General features: G+C 35.0%; 1 protein-coding gene across 1 annotated transcript in view; it reads left to right on the forward strand.

Annotated features, from left to right (window-relative positions):
- CSMD1 (CUB and Sushi multiple domains 1) overlaps positions 1-14,049 on the forward strand; it is a 1,107,925-nt gene that overhangs the window by 700,881 nt on the left and 392,995 nt on the right. The window contains exon 6 of the mRNA XM_017739215.1: positions 12,943-13,055. Within this exon, the coding sequence (XP_017594704.1) occupies positions 12,943-13,055 (113 nt within the window). The remainder of the gene's footprint in view (positions 1-12,942; positions 13,056-14,049) is intronic.

Here is a 14,049-nt window from a genome sequence, read left to right on the forward strand (position 1 = left end):
TTCTTATTTCAGTTCTTCGTTGTTACACTGAAATTTTGTCCCAACAAGATGCAGCCAACATTTTCTGTCAAACTGTCATAGTTACTGTTTGGCATGTTCTACTGCTGATACAGCCCAGAAATTTTATTTCATTGTATTATAATTTCAAATAAGGGAGATAAGTTTTGTGAAGGTGGGTACATAAATGTCAACTCCTATTAACTACAGGGGTTGCGTGATCCTTCTTGTTTACAGTTATTTTCTGATAGTTACCAAACAGTATTTGTGGGGGAACAACAAGGTTTTTTGTTTGTTTTTAACCAGTATCTTAATTTCTGTGTACAGACAAAGAGGGAGAACAAAACAAAACAAAAAAAAAACCAACAAAACCAAAACCAAACCAGCTGGGAATATAGTAATAGAAATCGTGTTGTTCTCCATTGGCTTTATTATTGGGGTAAAGCTTGGTGTTTCAAGTGGAAATAGTTACTTTTTGCCATTTAAGAATACCTTAAGAAAACAAAAAAGAGTTTTCTACTTAATGATACAACTGTAAGTACAAAGTAATATGGTCAGTATAATGAGAACATGTTAAAAACGCAGATAAGTCAGCTTCCTTGGCAAGATACAGTAAAGGTGTAAACATTTGCCTTAGCTCTATCTAATCCAAGTATCAACAAGACCCAGCAAGGTTAACTTTTACCACTTGAGAGTATCAATGAAACACATACCATCACTGAAATGAGTAAATACAGTGGTTCTTGTCTAACTTAGTGCTTAGCATCCTTAGGAAAAAAAGTAATAGACCTGCACAAAGCTTCCATCCCAAGAAAAAACTTGTATTTCAGAAATACCAATCATATTGTTTGGACATGTAGTTAGATTTACATGAACATGGTGGGTTGGTTTACTTGTTTGTTTTTAATGTTACCAATATTATCACTGCTTGGCTGCAGTCATGCCAGTGCTTCATCCAAGTAGTATATTTGCTGATCACACTCATATTTTCAAATTCTTCATCCAAATTTTGAACTATGTCCACACGAAGGTACAAAATAGTATGACTTTCAAAGATGCTAAGAGTCAGCATCTTAGCATCTGCATTGTGTTACAGATTGAACCAATAAAACATTTAAACTTATAACACAAAAAATTTCTATTTTCAGTATTCTCAGAGAGAAACATTTTATAGTCCTTTTTATGGACACAAGAAACTCCTAATGCCAGATGGAGCCAATACTGCAAGCTCACTGCATGAGGAATTCAGTATAGATCAGATATTTTCAGAACTACATCCTAATTTGGTAATAATCAGTCCATAAAAACTGATCTGAGATTGTCTGGTCTTTTCAGTCAGATAAAGGCTGGGCTTTTTATTAACACTGTCATATTAAACATAAAATGTACCTGGAAATACAATATTATTTGTAGTAGCTCTATCAAGGAGGGCTCAATTTAGATATAATTTCTTTTTTAATGGTCTCTATTTTTCTTAAATACAGACATAAGTCTTGAATAGTAATATAGTATATAATGTTCCAAAAGTAAGTTAATTCTTCTGAAGTTGCACCTATGAGTTATTTTTGATAGAGAATGCATTTCTATAGCTCTATTTCTATCATAGGAAGGAAGATGAATAATCTTTCACCCAGTAAGTTTCAAAAATAAAAGAGCTAAAAGATAAATTACATGATTATCAGATAATGGAGAGTTAAAATTGGAAAATATTGAACAGATGCACCAATTAAATTCCATTTCAATGTATAGTATTTAGGGTTTGTGGTGTTTTTCTTTGTTTGTTTGTTAGTTGGGTTTTTTTTCAAATAGAGTAGTTGGAGTTGGAAGGGACCTTCAACGGACATCTAGCACAACCCCTCCGCAATGAGCAGGGACACCTTCAGCTCAATCAGGTTGCTCAAAGCCCCATCCAACCTTACCTCGGATGTTTCCAGGAATGGGGCATCTACCACTTCACTGCACACCTGTGTCAGTGCTTCACCGCCCTTATTGTAAAATCTTCTTCCATGTATCTAATCTAAATTGACCCTCCTTCACCTTAAAACCATTACCCCTTGTCCAATTGCAACAGGCCCTGCTAAAAGGTTTGGCCCCGTCTTTCTTACAGGCCCTCTTCAAGGTGTTCTGGGGCTTTCTCTTCTCCAGGCTGAACAAGCCCAGCTCTCTCAGCCTGTCTTCACATGAGAGGTGCTCCCTCTGTTCATGGCCACTCTAATGGGTCTATGTCTTTCTTATGCCAGGGGGCCCAGATCTGGTTGAAGTCCGATAAAGTTTTTAAGACAAAATGCATGAAGATTTTTTTTTTTTTTTCTGGTAGTGGTAGGTTTTTTGGGATTTTTTTTTTTGGTTTTTGTTTCCAAGAAACTAAAGTAAGCTGTGTACAGATTTATTCCTGGAAGACCTGCAATTCTGTCTGTTAAGCAGCTCCTTTCCCCCCCAGTCTGCAGCTGGGAACCAATGGGTTATTTTCTTTTACCAGATATAGTTTAAATCTATTGTAAGATAACAGGATTTTACTGATTTATGGGCGAAGAGATTAATAATAGAGAATCATAAAAGAAGATAGAGAAAAAAATAATTTTCCTTATTTGTTATTATCTAATATGTCAGATAGATTGATCCTAAACTCATTCCCAATACTCACTGCAGAGAAGCACAGTCTAAAGGAGCTCTTAAAAGTATTCTCACAGTCATCTTTTAGAGACTGTTTCTAAACATCCCCACATATGGACTGAGGTTTTAAGTACAGAAATCTGTGCAGGTTTTTCTTAGTCAGAACAGACAATGTAATTTCTGCAAATGAAAGTCTAACAAAAAAAATCATGAAGCATTACTTCCAATGACTCTTTTAATCAGTTTTTTTTCCCCCTGGATTTCTGTTTTTCATTAGATATTTTATAAGAAAGCAAAATGGGATATTTGAAACCTTTCATTAAAACAAAAAACAAAACAACTCATCCAATATAAAATATGTAATGGAGAACAGTTACTAAAGTAATGAAATAAAATTAATTGCACAGAATGGAAAAACATTTTTCAATTCATTATATTTGTATATTCATTTTAGTTTATTTTGAAAATCTTACAGTAGCAACCACATAGAGTAGCACAGAACAGTCTTTCTTAACACAGAAGTATAGTGAGTACCTGATGTACTTAAAAATCCCCTATTGAATACTTTGATGTACCTAAAAAAATTGCCCTAGTATTGTTCTTATATCATTTAAATGAGTTTTTAAGTTATAATAAGATTGATAGTTACTGGCCGTTGATTCATACATCTGGTTTTAGCATTGCATCTTGTTGGATCTTAATCCTCTACTAATAATTCACAATAATTGAAGGTTAAAGAAATAAAAAAATTAAAAATTGGCAGCTCTTGTTTAGATGAGCAGTTTCTGAATTTTATCATAGAATTTAAAGTTTTCTCTATATGGACACTAAAGAATTTGTTAAAGGATTAATATGAACACAGTAAAAAATGTGGAGTTTTCAGAATGTTAACAAAAATGACTCTGAATAATTGCAGTAAAAACACTATCAGTGCAGTTCTCATAAACAGAATACTGTGTGTGCTATAAGAGCTATATTTTATCATTGCAGCTATTAATAATTACACTCAGCTATGGAACAAATTTTAAAGCAGCATTTTATCTCTGAAGTGCCCAATACTGCTATATTTGTAGCAGTAAAAATGCCTTCAATTTAGTTTTATATTTGTTCAATTGTGAGCTTGTTTTAAATTTTTGTTTTCCTTCAGGAAAACTGCCATTTGAACTTCAGGACCTTACACGTATCTTCTCTGGCTCTGGATGTAGAGCTCCTTGAACACTATAAAAAAGTGGCTTGCAGAACTCAGGGCCTGGGTGGAATATCACTGTATTAAACAATAAAATCTAATTGATTGTGGTGTCCTAGAACTTAATGTTCCAGTTTTACTGGACAATGAAAGCCATATATCAGAAAGACCCCTAGACATATAAGGAATTATTGCTCTTTTATTCATCAGCTTGAGAGCAGTAATAATCTTCCAGAGGAAGAACTCAGAATGCTATGGAATATTGTCCTTACGATGTTTGTTAAATATCACAACAGTAATCAAGAAAAATATTTGCTAACACTGGTGAATCAACAAACCAAGATGTTCTTATTCCAAACACCAGTTGCAAAACATAAAAAGCTCTTGCCTTTGGCTTTAACCTCTAGCCAAATACAAAGTATGTTCAAGTATCACATGCAGTGTGAAGTACGACAAAATACACACTGAGCCTGGGTGTTTTTGTGCACAAAGTTAGAACAGAAAGGTTTGTCTTTGGAGAATAAAGTTCTGAGTTATGTCATATGTCCTGTAAGCTGAATTACAATTGAGACGCCAAACCTAGGGATAGCTCGGAGGGTGACACAGCGTCTCTGCTGACAGTCCTTGGCAGGCAAGTCACGGCAGCTTTAAGGGCGAGCCCCTTCCTCTGAGGAGCGAGCCCCAGGCTAAGGTGGTAGAGGCAACAGCGGAGGCAAAGAAACAGGAGGGACTCTCCATGTGGGCTCTACAAGCTAGGTTTATTGCAGGTGAAGGATCCAGGGGATGGAAAGCTGGACAAAAAGGTGATATCACAAGAGGGTCCAGAGATTTTATACTCAGAGAAAGGAAGGCAGGGATAAGGGTAACAGCCAATCGGGTAAGGCAATAGGGGAGGCATTAACAAGGAGGCAACCAATGGGGATAACTTGTAGGCAGGGTCAGAGACAGCCTACCAATGGGGCATCAAGTAACACAGAACTTTCTAGAACTAATACATATTTCAACTAAGGAGATAAATATTTATGGACTTATACATAAAACTAGGAGGGGAGAACAGTAATCAATCAATTCTCGACAGCCAAATTAAAAGAGTGAAGGGCTATAGGAGCTCACCCTAACCTAGAGGTCATCTCAGACATCAGCTCAGATGCTGCTTTTGGGTCTGGGGTCATTGTGGCTATAGCCACTCATACCGCAACATACAATAGCATTTATATGCCTTGAATGATGCTCAGGTGTTGCTGTTTACTGATCTCTTCACTATAGCTCTTGCATTCCAAGGTGAGATTCATTTCAAACCAATGAGGAAGTCTAAAATACCTCAGATTATATATATTCCCAAAAAACTTATTCCTCTCTGTTTTCTATAAAAGGAGCTTCTCACAGATGGAGATCACTCACTGCTAACAACTGAATTAGATAAGATGAAGCCTTACCTCTCCTCATTTCACTGGGCCAAAGGGCTTTTAAGCATACATGTAAATTGCTCAGACCACATAAGGAACTTAGGTTGTTATCTTGGGAGGGTATAATTTGAATATGTTTTTGGAAAATATATAAAATTTCTGCTTACATTTCCATTTTTACCTGTCTGGCTATGGTCTTAGAACTTTATTTATTTAGGGGAAAAAGAAAACATATGGCCTTAAAGAATTTTATATTAAGTTATCCTAATTTAGTTTTAAATAAGTTGTCAGCCTGTTCCAATATAACTGTCAATATGTGCCATGAGAAGGGAACAAAGTGAGTAAGCAATATTTTGCCAGATTCAAAATGTTCTGTAATGACTACATAAAATTTTCAAAATTCATAATCACAGGCAAAGTAGTCTTCTTACTTTTCTCCTGTTAAGAATCATTCCTTATGAAACATACACCTAAAATGTTTACTGGACAGTGTTTCTTTATAATACAGTGAAGTTAGTAATGAGCTTAATGAATGTAATAACTACACAGTAATGCCACATAAAACAATTATGGAACATAGTCCTTTATTTAATGTTGGGTTATTTCATTTTGAAGAGGCACTTTCATTGCATGCTTTCATTTATTAACGATTAAGCCTTCAACTCTCAATGTGAAGGATAACTGAGTAAATAAAAAATACTGCATTCTTAGACTACTCAACGGAAAGTATCTGAATCATTGAAATTGACAGTGTCATAGTAAAACCTTATTCCTGGGCTTATTCCCTTACGTCTGTGTTTTCCTTTCTTTCATGCTTTTTACACTCATCAGTTCTGCATTTCATTTGAGCTGTTTTCTTAGACCCAGACTGACAAAAGTATTTGATATAAAATTCTCTGGCAAACTCCTTGTGGTCCATCATGACTTAAGATGCTTGTCAATTTTTTCCTTTACAGCGAGAGCCTTCTGGATTACTATTAGTCATTAGTTTTCTTGACTCACCTGAAAACAGCTCTCACTGAGAGGTGAGCTGGGACATACCCAGTTCTCCTGAACAATTCTCAGGAGAGCATCTAGGGGCACTTAGCAAGCTAAGATTTGCTAAGGTACTCCTATGTCTTTAAATTAGGGTGAAAAATCCTCACCCCAAACCATATCCATTGGTTTGGATTCATTCTTGTCCCAGGAGGTAATAAGGTACAATGCAAATGAAAGTATTTATTGACAGCATCCAGTATAACAACATATGGTTAAGCAAGCAGGCAGAGAAAAATCATGCTGGATGTAATTACTCTAAATAAGAAACACCTCACATTGCCCCTCTCTCTCCCTCTCCCCACTTCTGAACCCTTTTCTTGTAGATTGTGTTAGCTGTTGTAAGTAGTCTCTTATTTCAAATACTACATAAGGAAGAGAGGATTTACATTTTTCCTGTTAAACTGATAGTTCTTATTTAGGAGATAACCTGGTCTCACTTATCAAGCATAATAAGTATTGTTTCACGTCATTGGTATTGTAAATAGTCTTGCTAAGCTATCTATCCCCTCTTATATTTTGTTGAGTTGTTCCCTAATTTATATTCATGTATAAATTCTTTCTTTCCCCAAGTCGTGACCTCCAGCTTCATTTCACTTTGCTTTTCCTGTACTCCTGACACTGAATTCATGTCAGCTCTGACTCGTTTCTCTTTTCCATGAGCAATTTAATTCACTAAAATGGCACACAGATGTCTCACCTGGAGGGACTTGGGAGGAGAGGATAATTTTCTTCCATTATAGTGTTTAAATAAGAACACAGAAATTCCAGCAAGAATCAAAGTTGATACATGTAAGGAGGGGCAATACGGAAGCAAAGGATTAAGGAAGGAGAAGTAAATGTAGGAGAAGCAGGAACAGAAAAGAACATCACACTTCTTTTAGGCAGCAGCTGCTTGTCAGAGCATCTCATGTCTGTGAAACTGCAGCCACAGTGTGCATGTTTCACTGTCGAGCCCTCTAACACAGCTTGCAAAACTACACATTTACTTACAGCTAATGCAGCTCATTACTTGCTCGTAGTTAATACCAGATACGGTCTTGGCCATCCTGGTGCTACAATGAGTTTGAGGTAATAAACCTCTAACATTCTTTCTTAATATATCTATACTAAATATAGATGTTTACATATAGAATATAGATAATACATACAGAGAGACTATATATGCACACATGCATAGACATTGTCTTCATTAATTTGCTGCAATCATCATACTTTATACCTTGAAAAACTACCTCCCGTTATTTTATCAGTTAGTGAGTGATGATCATTGAAAGTTCTTGTTTGGACATGTATCTGCAGGGATGCTCATATAAATATTTTAGCTGAGAGGATTTCAAAATGGAGGATAGCTCTCAAGTGAAAATTAGGGTACAGTTTTCTTCTTTTCTCCAAACCCAGAGACCTGTTAAGGGAACTCATTAAATGTTTGTCCTTGTTTCGGCCGGGACAGAGTTAATTTTTTGCAGTAGCTGATGGGGCACGGCTGTGGGCGTGTTCAGGAGGTTATTTTATACCACAGGGCATTGCCGAGGGTAGGGGTACGGGGCTCTGACTTCCAAAAAGAAGAGAGTGGCTTCTGGTCAAAAAATATGTTGGCATTGTCTGCCACTGTTCGTTGCCTTCCAGTTCCTGTGAGCACGTTTGTATATGAATCACCCACTTTTTTGTATACTTTTGCTATTAATATTGTTGGTGTTACTGTTCTTATGTCATTGCTGTTTTCAGTAAATTGTTCTTATTTCAGCACATGATCTTCACATTTTGTGCCTCCAGTTCTCAACTCAATCCTACTGGGCTGTGAAGGGAAGGAGCAGGGGGGAGTGAGCAAGCAGTAGTGTGGTTTGGAGTCTCAGTGGGAGAACTAAATTGGGGAATACCATTCCTAAGCCACAACAATATTTTTCACTTTTTCCAAAATAAATAAATAAATAGATAAATAAATAAACACATTCTAGAGAATAGGAATACTTCTGTGGTTAGGTGAATATAGAAATAGCAGGAGTATTTAAAACTGATGCCTAATAGGCTTTGTTGGCGGGCTTCTGTGGTTTTTTTTATCTGAACTAGTCCTTATAGAGTCTGTACTTTTGAATTTTATTTTGTTTAGACTTGATTCAATTAATTTTATTCTTTTTTACTGTATTTTTAATAAATAATATGACTTTAACTATATAGATATTTGGCTTAGTACCAAATGGGGAAAGCAGCTAAATTAGAAGGATAAGGGTAGATGAGTTGACAAAACCCATTCTAATTCTTTCCCGCATTTTCATGAAACTGAAGTGTCAGTATTTTTATAAGATAAGATTATCTGTTTGTTATAGTCAAAACAATGTCAAGAACCTTGTAAAAGAAACAAGATTTGGTTTATTTCTTCAGACAAAAGCATTAATTTTTTATTAACAGATCCAAAATCAAAACCAAAATTACTCCTCTCTAGATTAGTTCTCTTAGTAAATGTAAAGTAGTTTTGCTATATCTGAATTTGAGTCAAAGAATAACTACTGGAAAATCTTAACTAGAGAAAAAATACTTCAGTGACAATTCTGTTAGTAATAATTTTGATAAAGCGTATCCCAATCTCTTGATAATGCAATAGACTTCAAAGGACGTTCTGCTTCTGTATCTGACATACTATACATAAGGAAAATATTACTCCTTCAAGCCTGCATGGAAATAGAATGTCTTATTACACTTGTATAAACAGTAGATTAGTGTCTGTGTGAGGAAATGATGGAATAAGAATAAAAATTAAAACATCACTTGAAGTAGTATAACATGAAAAGGTTTATCTGCAGCTCGCAGTGAACAACAGAAGGAGAGTTTCCTCTGCTGTCTCTGATCCTGCAACAGCCTGGCTGGCTTCAGATTTAGACGGAGAATAGCTGGGGTTGTTTAAATATTTCTTATTATTTCTTGTAAGACGCAGTGTTTGCCACCAGAGGTGTAGTGTGGTACTAATATAGCTATAAAGCTCTCAAAACCTGCCCCTTTAGTTCTTTATGGTGCTGGAACAGGCACAGGAATTCCCTGCGAGTCTGTCTTGTTCCATAGAGCACAGTGCAACACCTAGTATGCAGAAATTAGAGATTTTAGGTTCCATGTGCAATCTTCATTCTAAGCCCTAGGGTAAATGCACTGTCTTACAATGTTATTTGAAAAATTGTTTTCTGTTTGTTTCTTTTCCTCCCACAGGATTGCAATTTAACAGGTCACTGAGTGTTTGATACTCAGTGAATAAACAGCTATTTAATGCTTCCTTCAATCCTTTTTAGTGCTTGGCCTCAAAGACTGTTTAGCCCAGAGCATTCAAATATGTCACTTGTCCAAGAGACACTTGATAGTTTTAACTCCCTGATCCTAGAAAATAAGTGCCTGACTGCCATCAGTACAGGAGATAAAAACTCAACACGCTTCAAGTCAAACCAACTATTTCCAGAAAACGCACAAATAATGTTATTTATACATATCTGTGTGTTTGTTCTTGAACAACTTGATTAAGGTAATTTAGATTAGATACCATTTCCATCCAAGGCTAGGGCAGATTTTGAAGACTGTCTATGCTAGACCTTAAAATCAGATTCAAAAATGGATTACATTTTTCATAGCAGAGGCAGAATTCAAACATGAGGAATTTAATTTCTTTTGTATTAGTTCCCATACAAAAAATGTCTTCAGCTAAAAGGAATGGAGAAACTTTCAATATTCCTTTCAGACAGCATTGGAGAAATCTTTAAGAGAGATCAAAGCATGAAATCTTTTAAGGAGAACTTTGATATTAAGAAATATGGGGGTCTTTACCTTACCTGAATAATTTTTTCTGATACAAGGAAGTTCCAAGCCTTCATCGGATTTTAGATTTAACACCTAATCTAAAATTGCTCTATCTATATTCATATAGAACAGAAATGAATAATATGTGTATGCACTTGAAATAAAGACGACTTTTCTTAAGTTGCTCCTTTGCTTTCATAGCAATCTGCCTGCACAAGTCCTGCCTGTTAGTATTTCCTGAACACCTCAGAAGGGGTGGTCACATTCCCAATGCCTATTTTGACTCTGTGGTTTAAACAGCTGCCTACATTGATCCCAGGAGAGATCAAGGAAACGCTCATCAGTCCAGGGCAGAATAGTTTCAATATGAGAGTTGTGAGGCACTGGAACAGGTTGCCCAGAGAACCTGTGGAGGCCTCATTCGTTGGAGTATTCAAGGCCAGACTGGATGGGGCTTTGAGCAACCTGGTCTAGTGAAAGGTGTCCTTGTCCATGGCAGGTGGTTGCAACCACATGATCGTTAAGGTCTCTTCCAACGCAAATCATTCTAAGATTCCATTATTTTCTGTTGTTTTAACCTTAAATAGTATAGTCTCTTAAGCAGGAATTGATATGAAGTTATATGAATTGATAATAACGACTAAGTTTTTTTTTACACTTTCTAACTTTCTCCAGTTAAAACACAAACAGCATTGCTGTTAAAGAACATATTCCTATCTAGAGTTCAGTAGGAAGGAAATCATGCAGCTAAATTAGAGCTCTGCTAAAATAGGTTGCGTAAAATAATCTCTCAGTGTCATTTTAATATTATCTTTCATAATATTATGGGGAGATTTGAGACTATTTAGTGGTTCCTTGCAGAGTTCACATACATGTGAAAATATCTTATGTATTGTCTGTCTGGGAAATTGCTGTTTATTAGAAACGTAACTAAGGAAAGATCTGCTATGAACATGCTTTTATAATGATGTTCATTTAATCTTTTATTAATGTACAATGTAATTCATATTACAATTTAATATTCAGCCTAGAGTTTTGCCAGCTTTGAAATTCAGAGCTCTGGATATACTAGATAGCTTGTTAATTTGTGTATATTTCTTTTATAAAAGAAAACAAAACCCCAAAACAGTGTTTGTAGGATGTAAGTTTGTGTACTTGGACAAATGAATTATCAGTTCAGTGATATGAACTACAGCCCATATATAGTAAAAACTTTTAAATTTAGCATACATTTTGTCAATAGCTAAGAGGTACTAGCAAAGATAGAGTCTGTATTCTGCATATGGTTTTGTTTTTTCTTTTCCTTTTCTACAGGCACACCCAAATTCTAAGCAGATTTGAAACAGAAAATGCCAGTTTGTAGATAGAAATATTTAGAGTGGTGCTCTAAAATAGTCTAAAGTGTGTGTGAAAGAATATATAAAGTATAAAAGTCCATTTGAATGAGATGTAGAAACATGTATAAGTCTGAATGTTTTAACCAACACCTTTAAGAACTCTAGAATGCCATGTCTAAAATGAAGCGTGTAAATCTTCTTGTAAAAGACCAACCCTTTTTTTCAATCAAAGCTGTTTTTAAGTAGGATTTGGGTGTCCCTTATGTTGTTAACAAATAGATAAAGAAAATGAGATTATAAATAAAAATGAAATTTCTTTGATGTAGTTTGCATGTCCTAAGTAGATTAAAAAAACATCTATTAAGAATGTCTATATTTCAATATGTTGGTCTTGTTCTATTGCAGCAGAAAAAGGGATTCAGCCATGGTTCTAAATAGACTTCTCCAGAATCATTATTTATTAACTTGATGGGTTTCCTAGTAATCTGGAATATTTAATGAAACTGATATCTCATACTATGATGGAAAAAGGCATGTATATCACTATATTGATTAATTTTGGAGAGAGACTAAATCCCATTTCAGTTTGGTTATTTTTTAGCTCCAAAAATATGTATTGTCTACTCTAGTACTGGCAAATCTACCCTCACACAGATGATATCTTAGCTGGGAATTTCTGATATTCATCAGTTTGACTTTTGTTTCAAGTAATCAACATTTTTGAAAAGGAGAAACTTAATTTTGTGTAGTTTTCCAGAGTTATTCAGGGAAAAAAAAATAAAAAAGGTAAAATTTGAAATCTGGAGCATGATCATGCAAAACAAAATAGAAGTTTACCATCTGATAAGCTAAGACGTGAATTTAAATCATATCAGGTTCTCTGCGGTAGCTATTCCATTAATAAATGGTGTAGTGTAATGAATGACAATGAATAATCCAGTGTGGCCCAAGGGCCTGTTGCCTGTATTAGAAAAATTCTTTGTGCACTTTCTTTATATCCATAGTTATGCAAGTTGGGTAGCCTGCATGCAGTTGTGCTTAGACTTCTCTTTTTTCTTATTAAATGTGGGTAGGACTTAATATACACAAAATCAGTTCTACCAGCATAGTTGTGTACCAATAATTTACCACCCAAACTTAAAAAGAGATAGCATCCATAACCCATATTTAACATTTCTTAATACTTGAGATTTGACTTCCTGTGAGGTAACTACCACAGCAAGGAGTCAGATGATGAGATTTTTGTCGTAACTGGATAAGCTTATTTTTTCCTGAATGTTTTGACACATGCATACACACCTATACTTGTGTACACACACTCTCACAAGACTGATTTTCTTCTTTAAATCACGAAAAAATAGTTTGGAAATACAGGTTTTAATCATAAAAATAGCTGTAATGAGAAAAAAAAAAACCCTCTTATTTCTCCCAACATAGCAGCTACTTAATTAGTAATACATTGAGATTAGATGACAGTGAATCATTATATTCTATCATATTCTGAGGTCTGGGGGGGTTTTTTCTCTTTTAAGTACAGTATACATGAATTTTTTTTTTACCATTAATATTAGATTGTTTTTTCTTTTTTCAGGTTGAGTGGTATGAATCTACCTTCTCCAGTTATCAGCAGTAAGAACTGGTTACGACTCCATTTTACGTCTGACAGCAATCACCGACGAAAGGGATTTAATGCTCAGTTTCAAGGTAGGAAATGCATAAAGCACACCAAAAAAAACCCTTTACCTTTAAGCATCACTAAAGTGGTGGTGGAATTTGATAAATATGTTTAAATATCACAGTCATAGTAAAAAGCTGACTCATACTACTACTGCTCTTACGCTGAATATCTGTTTTCCTTGTGTGATCAAACATCTCTAGGGATTTACTTTTGGAAAAAGTGTGTGTGCTTCACAATGCAGTTTGCTCTAAGTATGTATTTGCTTTCTCACTTTTTAATAATAAATTTCTTTCCAGTCAGTCTGATCTTTGCTTTAAAAACATGCCTGGAATGTAACTTGCAGAAAAGTCAATTCCACACAAAGGGAGGCTCCTATCTAAACATTGTCTTCCTTCATGATTCAAAATCTAGCTCTTATCCGGAAGCTACATTCATCTTTTGGAAATTTGACTCAACCATAGTATAGTACAAATTATATTTCAGGCTCCTGCATATATTTGCATATACAACCTCAAAAGAAGACAAGAGGATGTCAGTGTTGCTGTCATTTCTACTTATGTTCATGAGATACCTTTTAAAATGCGATTTTTTTGAATGGATTCTTTATTGATTTTTCTACTTTATAAATCATTACTCAAGATGAAAGACATGGTAGTTATACTGAAAAAAGATAAAGCTCCTTATTTGATCTGTGCTTTTAAATTCTGCACTTACATAAGCTGTTTCAACCCTTTTACCCCCCACACCATCAAATCCTTTAGGAGTTTAGACATTTGGTTTTTTTTCCTGAAACTGTGGGACCTCTATCATTTTTGAAATGACAAATACACTGCAACAACTATATGTTTCTGGTGACTATGGCATGCATGTGCAACAAAAGCATTTAATATACATTGTTCTTTTAGTTTTAAAAATGATTTGAACATTTCATTAAAAAAAAAAAATCTAAAATTTCAATTCATTTTGGCAACTCAGCACAAGTATGTGATCCTTTGCACTTACAACTTATTTTTTCCAAAA

This window comes from Corvus brachyrhynchos, unplaced genomic scaffold (genome assembly GCF_000691975.1).
Source record: "Corvus brachyrhynchos isolate BGI_N302 unplaced genomic scaffold, ASM69197v1 scaffold136, whole genome shotgun sequence".
Classification (NCBI taxonomy): domain Eukaryota; kingdom Metazoa; phylum Chordata; class Aves; order Passeriformes; family Corvidae; genus Corvus; species Corvus brachyrhynchos.